This window comes from Cucurbita pepo, chromosome 7, assembly GCF_057944985.1.
Source record: "Cucurbita pepo subsp. pepo isolate OVF chromosome 7, ASM5794498v1, whole genome shotgun sequence".
In the NCBI taxonomy this organism is placed as follows: domain Eukaryota; kingdom Viridiplantae; phylum Streptophyta; class Magnoliopsida; order Cucurbitales; family Cucurbitaceae; genus Cucurbita; species Cucurbita pepo.
Window position 1 is genome coordinate 1890897 of NC_141804.1, and position 9450 is coordinate 1900346.

Genomic DNA, 9450 nt, shown 5'->3' on the forward strand with positions numbered 1-9450 from the left:
TAATTACAATTTATAGTAAATAAATAAAAATTACAGAGATGAGGGTATTATGGTAATTTTGTTATTTAGGGCTTTCCTCATAAGCGTCTCACAACATCTTCCTCACTCTCTGCTGCCTCTAGGGTTTTTCTTTTGGATCAGACTCTGCGGCTTAGTCGTCTATTGTAGCTTCGATACCCTAATCATGGCGGAACAGGTATGGATTTTGTTCTTTATCTCTTGTTTCATACATTCAATCGAGTCTGATTGGCACTTGCATGTTTGAAACTCTGTTTTGCTTGTATTTCAGACGGAGAAGGCTTTTCTCAAGCAGCCTAAGGTGTTTCTTAGGTGAGAAATTTGACTGGTTATTGTATAGTTTCGCTTAGTGATGCCTGTTTGAATGTCTCGCTTGATGCTGGCAAGGTTGTATTCTTTTTGCTGTCTAATATGTTACTGTATCTACTTTGAATCGTGTGTTTTCAGCTCGAAGAAATCGGGGAAAGGAAAGAGGCCAGGAAAAGGAGGAAACCGGTTTTGGAAGAGCATTGGCTTGGGGTTTAAAACTCCAAGAGAGGCTATTGAAGGTTTTAACCTCTTCATTTCAGATCGGTGTTTTAACTTCGCTTGTTCTTGTATGCTGAAGGATTCTTGCGTTTTTTTTTTTTTTTTTTTTTTTTTTTTTTTACTTTCTATTTCTATGATTTGTGTCGGCGACTTATAATCGTGGCTTATAAGATGGTTTCTCTTCGCCTGAATTGATGTTTTTTATTTTAATTTCACGAGGCTTGAATGAATCTGCAGTTAGGGTGGTATTTGTTTTGAATTGGATGGTAGTTCTGATAGGGGGCACGAAGACATCGAGTTATTTGATGACACTTCATTTGACAACAATTAGATTTCCGTAATTATTGGCCGGTATCATTACCCTTCAACTTCTTTTTAGCTCCAAATATTGTATTGTCGGCACTTCAGTCTTTAGCGAATGTTATCTACACAATTGTGTAATTCAAGAATTAGCATTTAGCATTTAGTTATTGTAACGACTCATGCCTTGGATTCAGAATCTGGATTCGGCACCTAATTGCCCCGGCATTCCCATACATCCCCTACGACATGGTCATGTTACTTGTTCCTTGTTCCTTGTTTTTCATTTCAAAGAGTGAAGACTATTCCCACAAACCAACATGAATCCTTCCAACATGTCTTGTCCTCACTCACATGCATCCTAGGAAAATTCTTAGGTCACCCTATCTAGAATTGCTCCAAGCGAAGCACATTTAACTATGAAGTTCAAAGGAACCTGCACTTTGTTGACAGTGACTTTCAATTCTTTTTCCACCTTTTCTTAGCCACCCTATCCTTAGGATCACTCTCATTTAGATATGGTCTCGATTCATTCATGTATCCCTCCTTTACTTAGGTGTCATAGTTAGTTATTTAAGCAGGTAGATGATACAATGGGGATTTCCCTTTCCTTCATTTGAATGTCCGAATTGGATTCAATGCTATGATTATTCATCATATACAATGTATATTTGTTGCTACTATATCGCAAGGGTGCTTTAGTAATTGCTAACTTGTGTAGTTTTCATATGGATTTCTGTTCTTTCCTCTAATTCTTAGTTTTACTGAAGACTGAAGAGTATTTCTTCTGCAGGAACATATATTGATAAGAAGTGTCCATTCACTGGCACTGTTTCTATTAGGGGGCGTATACTGGCAGGTACCTGCCACAGTGCCAAGATGGTGAGAACCATCATTGTTAGACGTAATTATCTTCACTATGTGAAGAAGTATCAAAGGTGAGTAGCTAATACTCCAATTAACTTTGGTTATATCAAACTACGGGAATCCTGAGGGAGTTCTTTTTACAGGTACGAAAAGAGACACTCTAACATTCCAGCACACATAGCTCCTTGCTTTAGGGTGAAAGAGGGAGACCACGTCATCATTGGCCAGTGCAGGTTTATTATACTTATACTTCATACGCCTCTGATGCTTGTTTCTATGCCTTTGATTGGAGTCATTTTCTTAATGAACGGCTATCATCGCAGGCCTTTGTCGAAGACAGTGAGGTTTAATGTATTAAAAGTGATTCCTGCTGGATCATCCACAGCTGGTAAGAAGGCTTTCACCGGAATTTAAGTCGAGAATTTTCAGGTCCAGTATTTGTTTATGTGAAGGGGATGATATGTTAGCATGAGCTTTCTTCAGCCAAATGATCTTTTCACTTTAATTATCAACTGAGTTTTCCATTATTGTGATACAACTACTGCAATTTTGATTTCCCAAGTTTTGCTTTTTTTCATCAGTGCCCTCGTTCTTGTTTTATCCAACCATATTTTCGATGTGCTATTCCCCCCCCAAAAGAGAGAAAAATTGAAATGTGGCTGTATGATGTCTTTCAAATCATGCTTTTTTTTTTTTTTTTTTTTTTTTTTGCCATCCCCTTAGGTGTTAAAAGTAGTTCTGAACTCGTTCTCTTATTTATTGCCAATTTGGAATACCTATAAATTATCGATTTAATTTCTTGAAAAGGAAACTGTCTCTTGTCGCATTAGAGGGAATCTTTTCTATCATTAATTTGTTAACCAGGGCCAATCAATGCTAGGAAAACTTGTTTGAAACATTGGTTAGTCATTGTGTTCTTATACTCTAAATGTAGGGATTTTAAATCTATTTGAAGGCCAGGGGCCAATGGGGAAATGGGGGTATGTAATAGTATGTATAAGCAGTCTTCCTACAAGCAAAAGATATTATACTTTAATTCGTTAAATCTCATTTTGATGTCTAAGATTTTGTGATTATTATTTCCATTCAATACAATTTTAATTTTTTTTTTTTACACTAAACGTGTTTTAGTTTATGAGCTTTTGATATCTATTTTTGTTCTCTTCAATATCTTGAAATAAATAGTATAATGGATTAATTAAATATTTTTGAATTTTGTGCAATATATATGATGGGGTAAGAGTAAACCAAGGTAAATTGATACATAGTGGGTACTCGTTACATGTATATTAATAAGTCAAGGTGAACTTTTGATATTTTAAAAATTAAGGACGAGAATGGAATAACTTAAAATTTTAGAAACTAAAATAAAATTTATTAGATACATTATTTCAATGAGAAATGATAATGATAATGACGTTTGCACTAAAATGTATCCATCAAAACACAAGCGCCTTTCTATAGAGTGAAACTTAAACAACAAGAACAATGTAATTTTGGATCAAAAGGTATAAGAGATGAACTAGGAATTCAAAACCACCGTTAGCCGATGTTGTTCTCTTTAAGCTTTTCCTTTCGGTTTTCCTAAGGTTTTTAAAATGCGTATGCTAGGAGAAGGTTTTCACACCTCTATAAAGAATGCTTCATTCACCTCGCTGGCTCTCGATTTCTTCTCCAATTGATATGAGATCTCACTACTATGCTCTCTATTAGAAGCATTGGGTATCTCTACTAGAAGCATTGTTAAGATATTATCTTATGTTTCAAGAAATTGCCAACATTAATGCCAATGACATTGAGGGGCTTCAACCTAAGATTAGCATGTGAGCGAAAGGGCGATGGACATGGCTTGGAAGGGGGCGGAGCTGGTACTGTGGCTATGGAAGAAGTGGCTGGAGTTCATAACCCTGCCACAATTGTTTCAAACGGTTCATGAGCAAACTAGAATGCTTCCCCCGCCATGGATAGGAGCCATGACTGAAACTAAACGGAATGAAGCACACTTCCTCTCTCTTATGATTCTTCATTTTTGCTTACATATTCTACTACATTTGGATTCAATCAACCCTGATTGTTTCATGGGTTTAGCCATGGGATTTGGAATAAATATTCAACATTCATGATGTTTCACGAGACAATTGAAGACAATGCTAGCCTATTTATTTTGCACAAAAACCAAACAACGTTTACACAGATTTGATACATATGCCTACAATCAGATACGAGATAATCGATACATATCCAAGAACGTATAATATTTTGTGTAAGAATCGAATTAAGTACCAGGTCAACATACTTCTCGAGCACATCTATCAGAACATACTTACGATCCCCAGTTAGGAATGTTTGCTGTGGCTTCATTAACCATTTTCACCAGTGTCACCTGCAAATGCATTAATGGAAAATGTTCTCTCAGTCATCACTAGAAGTTTAAGACTGTGTTTGAAAAATTTTAAATTCATTAAGAACTACTCAATCATAATACACTTCCTGTACCAAGTTAACCATGGTAGCTGTATAGGACAAAAGTTAGGACACGTACCACGCTTTCGGGGACGCCAGGTGGTGGCAAGGGAAGGTTTCTTGGGGGAACGACGCTATCATAGGACCTTTTGTCAAATCTCCATTCTCCAATCTTCCCATAAGTCAGTTCTCCCTGTATTCCAGAGGCATAACGAGACAGACAGAGGTAAGCCATGCTATCTAAATCAATTTGAGAGACTGGTATGACATAATCAACATTGTTTTGTTACCTTCATAGTGTAGTCACATCCGTAAGTATAATGGATTATGAACTTCTTGCCGACTTCGGTATCCCATGGTGGCTGTAAAGAAACAACGTCCCAAAAGTTAACTAACAGAGAAAATCAGGATATCCATCACCTAGGAGAGTGAAAGGCCAATGTCCCTCATTTCCTACATTCACATGTTTCCTATATGGAATTAGGTAAGATATCACATGGTTTGGCAAAAAGATATCACATGGATACAAATGTTATGCTGTATACAAAAAGATAATCTGACAGAAAAGAAACAGAAAGGGCTTTTCTCTTAGAACCTGAATCATGAAGTCCTTATACAGAATGTTATCAACACCATGTAGAGCGGAAGCAACGGCATAAGCATACCTGCAATCACGATGTAAGAAGAAGACGAATGGAAATGAAAAGGAAAGAAGTCAAGGAAAACCATGGAAGTGATGAAGATAAATTGAACCTCCAAGGAGAAAAGCTTACATTTCAAGAACCCAACCAAAAGCCTTATCAGTTTCAGGATCCTTCTTCATAGCCAAGGAAACATTCATCCAAGTGGGAGCTATTTTGTTGAGAGAATCCTAGCAAAATTTAATCGAAAGAGTAAGAGAATGTAAACAGCTGAGAAGAATCCTAATGTTATCACTTAGAAGCATGGTGTGCATACCTTTCCAACAATAACAGGCGAATTCCCTATCGGATCGATGTTCGTAATTGGACCCATGTCCTCAGGGAAGAATTTCCGTAGTTGCTTCTCATACTTCTTGGGTTCAATGTAAAAGAAAGGAAATGCAGCCCCAAGCCCATCCTTAGATAAATTTGGTATAGGTTTGACAATAATATGATCCGGCTCTGACATGAGTATGTAACTATAAAACATCATTTTAGACAAAATCAGGCTAAACTCAAGGTAAAACATAATTGATCCATCAGTCAATTAGAACAGAAAAATCAAGTTCCTCCTACTCTTCCTTGATGTCGGCACTTTGAAGCCATTGCACAAACGCCCACGGTCTATTGAGGACTATGTAGCCCTGTTACAGTTTCAAACCACAGATGAGCAGCTAATAGATGGTAATTTCAGCTCTAGGAAACAAATCCAAGATAGAAAATTCTGAATTCAATTAGAATTGTTGCCCATTTGACATTATTTCACTAGCCGAGGTGTTTACAATCAAACAATTTCAACACTAGCTTGGGATTTCCTAAGGGGAATTTTATCAAACAGGTGGAGTGCACAAACAAAATCATAGATAGCATATCACAGAATCACAGAAAAACCCATCCCCTAAGATCGTCAAAGCATACAGAACACCATATAAATTAGTACCTGATCCATCCCCGCCGGTAGAGGCTGAGCAACAAACGTGGGAATTTCATCCATATACTTGTCGGGCTTCCCCGAGTGCAAGATCCTGGTGAAACCACCCATCTCAGAATTAGGTTCATCCTTAAACTTCTTGAACCAATAGTACATGATCCGACACTGCCAAGTGTTGTAAACCGAATCCGAGGAAGTGACAGCCGTATGGAACAGTCGCTTGGAGGAAGACGACTTCAATCTATCCGCCGGCATCTTAATCACAGGGTCGACAGTAATGGAAGACGAAAATCTCGATGGACCAGGAAGCTCTTGCTTAAGAGGGGCATTAGCAGAGATGATGATGTTGTAGGTAATTAGGGCTACGGAGAAGGTTACAAGAACCAAGAAGAACAAATTCCCGCAACCCATTTCGCGATTCGAATCTCAACTCAAATGAATTTGCCCATATCAATTCCCTTCAAAGCAGAGACGGAAGAATTATATGTTCCCGAGAAGTCGTCGCTGCAGAAATTGGCTGACAGATAAATTTCATCTTGGAATTATACAATTAATAAGACGCAGATTTGGATCTTGGAGCGGGCGGCGGCTGGGATTGTTACAAACTCCACATAATAAACAATCAGCCATACAGCCCAGTTCAGATCTTCGAGCCATTGCAACCATCTTCTGCTCCATTCTACTTCAAAACTGTTTTTTTTCTAAATTATATAAACAATATATATAACTAATTCACGCACTAATTTTAATAAATAAATAAATAAAAAGTGAAATAAAATATTCATAAACTTAACTTATTAAATCATATTTTTAATTTAGCTTTAATTTGATCAAATTAAAAATTTTGAGTAAAAATTGAAAATTTTGAATATTTGGATGTTTTATTTAAATACAATATTTTAAACGATTATGTTTATAAATGTAACGACCTAGGTCCACCGCTAGTAGATGTTGTCCTCTTTATGCTTTTTTTTTTTTTTTGGGCTTCCCCTCAAGGCTTTAAAACGCGTCTCCTAGGGGAATGTTTCCACACACCCTTATAGTGGTTGGTTCTCCTCCCCAACCAATGTGGGACATCACAATCCACTCCCCTTCGGGACCCAGCGTCCTTGCTGGCACTCTTTTCTTCCTCCAATTGATGTGGGACTGCCCCCAAATCCACCTCCTTTGGGGCCAGCGTCGTTACTGACACACCGCCACATTGTCTACCCCCCTTCGAAGAACAGCGAGAAGGCTAGCACATCGTCCGGAACCTGGCTCTGATACCATTAGTAAGGACCCAGGTCCACCGCTAGCGAATATTGTCCTCTTTAGGCTTTTCCTTCTGGGCTTCCCCTCAAGGCTGTCTCGTAGTGGGAGACCCTTATAAATGGTGGTTTATTCTCCTTCTTAACCAACTTGCGACATCACAATAAAAAATATATTTAAATTAAAAAATATATATAATATATATGAAGATCCGTGTCTTCTTCCTTTTTAAATAAAATAAAGTTTATTTTTTAAGAGAATAATGACGAATAGCTAAAGAAAATTAATCAAAATGAAACGGGTACCATTAGAGTTTTTTTTTTAAATATTATATTTTAAATTTTAGAGTTTTAAAATTAAACGGACTAAAAATTTAAATATTATTATTATTATTATTATTTTGTTTGGTTAATTCGGAATTGGGCGTGTTTGGATATAGAAATAGTGTGTGCTTACTTAGCTTAGTTGTAAATTGTAATCGACAATTCTAACCTTTAACTTTTCAAAATCCTTTCTTCCGTGTTTGGTCATAGCATAGAGTACGCCCGCTTGGCTTACTTCCACCTCTCTAATATTCCAACGTTTTATTCATTATTACGAAATTAAACTGTTTTATACCGAATTAAACTTTTTTATAATATTTTTCTCGTTACGTAAATTATATAATGAATTATTAAATTATACAAATGATAAAAATTACTTTTGAAAACCTCATTTAATTTTTTGTTATTTAAAATTAAGTCACAAAAAAAAAAGGAAATTTATGGTTTTATAGGTATATTATAAATATTGGAAATACGAAAAAAATAATGAAATATTAATTATAGCAAAATTAAATTTAAAGGAAGCAATTATAATACCTGACATCTGCGGCGTACGAAGCATAATTGATCAACGGCCGTAAATATCTGACACCGTGGACCACTCAATGGTTTCGATTCGTAGAGAACGCGCACTGTTCTTCACGGGTGCGTGCGTGTCAACATCTGATTGGACGTTTAATTGAGATATGATTCAAAGATTTTAAGAGATTTTAATTTATCTAGGATATCATAATATTGGAATGGTGGAAATCAATAATAAAGCACTTACAAGTTTTGGAGCCTCTCGTCTCGGATTCCGATTGGGCAGAGGAACAGATTATAATTGCTTTCATGGCGGCTGAAACAACCTAAATTCCATCGAGGTTTTCCTTCTTTGATTATGGCGTCTTCTTCTTCTTCTTCCGCCATTGATGAAACCTTTCGGTTGGAGGAGAGAGGATCTAATCGGATCGAGGAGGAATCGGATCTGGAAGTCGGAGTTTCGTATTCGTCCTGTGGAGGTTTCTTCGGATTCGGATCGAGGTTGTCTCGGAGCAGTAGTGTTCGATGCCGATATGTATCGCTGCAAACGCAGCAGAACGACGAGGAAGTGAATCAGAGTTGGATGATGAAGAAGGTGAAGAGGTTCGAGGAGATTGTAAAAGCTATGGCTAGGTCGAAGTGGAGAAGCTTCATTAACGGAATAGTTAACAAGAGACGCAGTGTGAGGTTTCAGTATGATCCGAGGAGTTATGCGCTGAACTTTGACCACGGGATCGGAGAAGATGGCGGCGGAGGTGGCCGCCATGGTTACAGTCCGCCGTCTGAACCGCCGATGGGATTGGGGATTCGGATGAATAGAAGCGAGATATGATGTGATCATGCAAATAGTGTTCGATAACTTCCATCGGTTCTTCCCAATTCATATTTTATACATTACTTTTATTTATTTATTTATATATATATATTATAATAGTGACGATTATACATGATTTGATTCACATTAACATATTAGTGAGAATACAATTATTATATTAATGAATAATTTTGAACAAAAAAAAATATGGTTGCATTTTCCTTCATTCACATCGGTTAACACGGTTAGAGATTCAAATCATTATCAGCTTTATTTGTTGACTCAAAATAACCAAAGTACATTTAACAATAATTGACTTACATTTTTTTTAGTTCACGCAGCGGGACTTGCGATTGTGCGGCACTCACTTTTCAACGACATGTGAGCTAAGCCAATTCGTTCTTGCGTCGCCTACGGCCAAGCGACGTATGCTCGAGCCTCTGGCCTCAGTTTTAAGAGAAGGTTTTAGAAAGTGAGGACAGAGAGAGATTTTCGAAAGAGATTTTTGAAAGAGACATCATATAAGCATATAACCTTGGGTAGGGGTACGACAAAGTTCAAAATTACCATTAAGTTATCTTCTGCCTGGTACGGCTCTTCTAGGAATGACGGGCGAGTGGATGAGACCTTCGAGTCGCGTCTCAACCATTTGGTTGGAGCCATGGTCTACACAACAATGCTTCATATCATCCCTACTCGACCGTGACACTCCTAGATGCTTATGATCAATAGAACAAGAAGAGGAAGGAAGGTTCT

The 9450-nt window shown here is 37.3% G+C and overlaps 2 protein-coding genes and 1 long non-coding RNA gene across 3 annotated transcripts; 1 reads left to right on the forward strand and 2 right to left on the reverse strand.

Moving 5' to 3' along the window:
- The first annotated feature begins 44 nt into the window (after positions 1–44).
- LOC111798529 (small ribosomal subunit protein uS17) lies at positions 45–2293 on the forward strand. Its single transcript, XM_023681745.2, has 6 exons — positions 45–196; positions 290–330; positions 466–566; positions 1640–1784; positions 1857–1946; positions 2037–2293. Exons 1-6 carry the CDS (start codon positions 50–52, stop codon positions 2125–2127), a joined length of 615 nt encoding a protein of 204 aa, XP_023537513.2. The 5' UTR covers positions 45–49; the 3' UTR covers positions 2128–2293.
- A 1558-nt stretch (positions 2294–3851) lies between these two features.
- LOC111798528 (hydroxyproline O-arabinosyltransferase 1) lies at positions 3852–6477 on the reverse strand. The gene is made up of 8 exons (XM_023681744.2): positions 5797–6477; positions 5433–5500; positions 5134–5335; positions 4950–5047; positions 4772–4841; positions 4467–4538; positions 4256–4369; positions 3852–4096 (listed from the first exon to the last, which is right to left on the reverse strand). The coding sequence occupies exons 1-8, from the start codon at positions 6196–6198 to the stop codon at positions 4037–4039; spliced, it is 1086 nt and encodes a 361-aa protein (XP_023537512.1). The 5' UTR covers positions 6199–6477; the 3' UTR covers positions 3852–4036.
- A 31-nt stretch (positions 6478–6508) lies between these two features.
- Positions 6509–8432, reverse strand: LOC147791585 (uncharacterized). Its single transcript, XR_015421660.1, has 3 exons — positions 8128–8432; positions 7896–8021; positions 6509–7184 (listed from the first exon to the last, which is right to left on the reverse strand). It is a non-coding gene; the product is annotated as an uncharacterized LOC147791585 (long non-coding RNA).
- Positions 8433–9450: the final 1018 nt, after the last annotated feature.

Excerpts from the sequence above, each read along its gene's own strand:
- LOC111798529 (XM_023681745.2), top strand. The coding sequence starts at position 50 with ATGGTAATTTTGTTATTTAGGGCTTTCCTCATAAGCGTCTCACAACAT. Across the intron at positions 567-1,639 it reads TCCAAGAGAGGCTATTGAAG|GAACATATATTGATAAGAAG; the intron begins GTTTTAACCTCT and ends TTTCTTCTGCAG. Across the intron at positions 1,785-1,856 it reads TATGTGAAGAAGTATCAAAG|GTACGAAAAGAGACACTCTA; the intron begins GTGAGTAGCTAA and ends TTCTTTTTACAG.
- LOC111798528 (XM_023681744.2), bottom strand. The coding sequence starts at position 6,198 with ATGGGTTGCGGGAATTTGTTCTTCTTGGTTCTTGTAACCTTCTCCGTA. Across the intron at positions 5,501-5,796 it reads TACCGGCGGGGATGGATCAG|GGCTACATAGTCCTCAATAG; the intron begins GTACTAATTTAT and ends AAACTGTAACAG. Across the intron at positions 5,336-5,432 it reads AGTGCCGACATCAAGGAAGA|TTACATACTCATGTCAGAGC; the intron begins GTAGGAGGAACT and ends GATGTTTTATAG.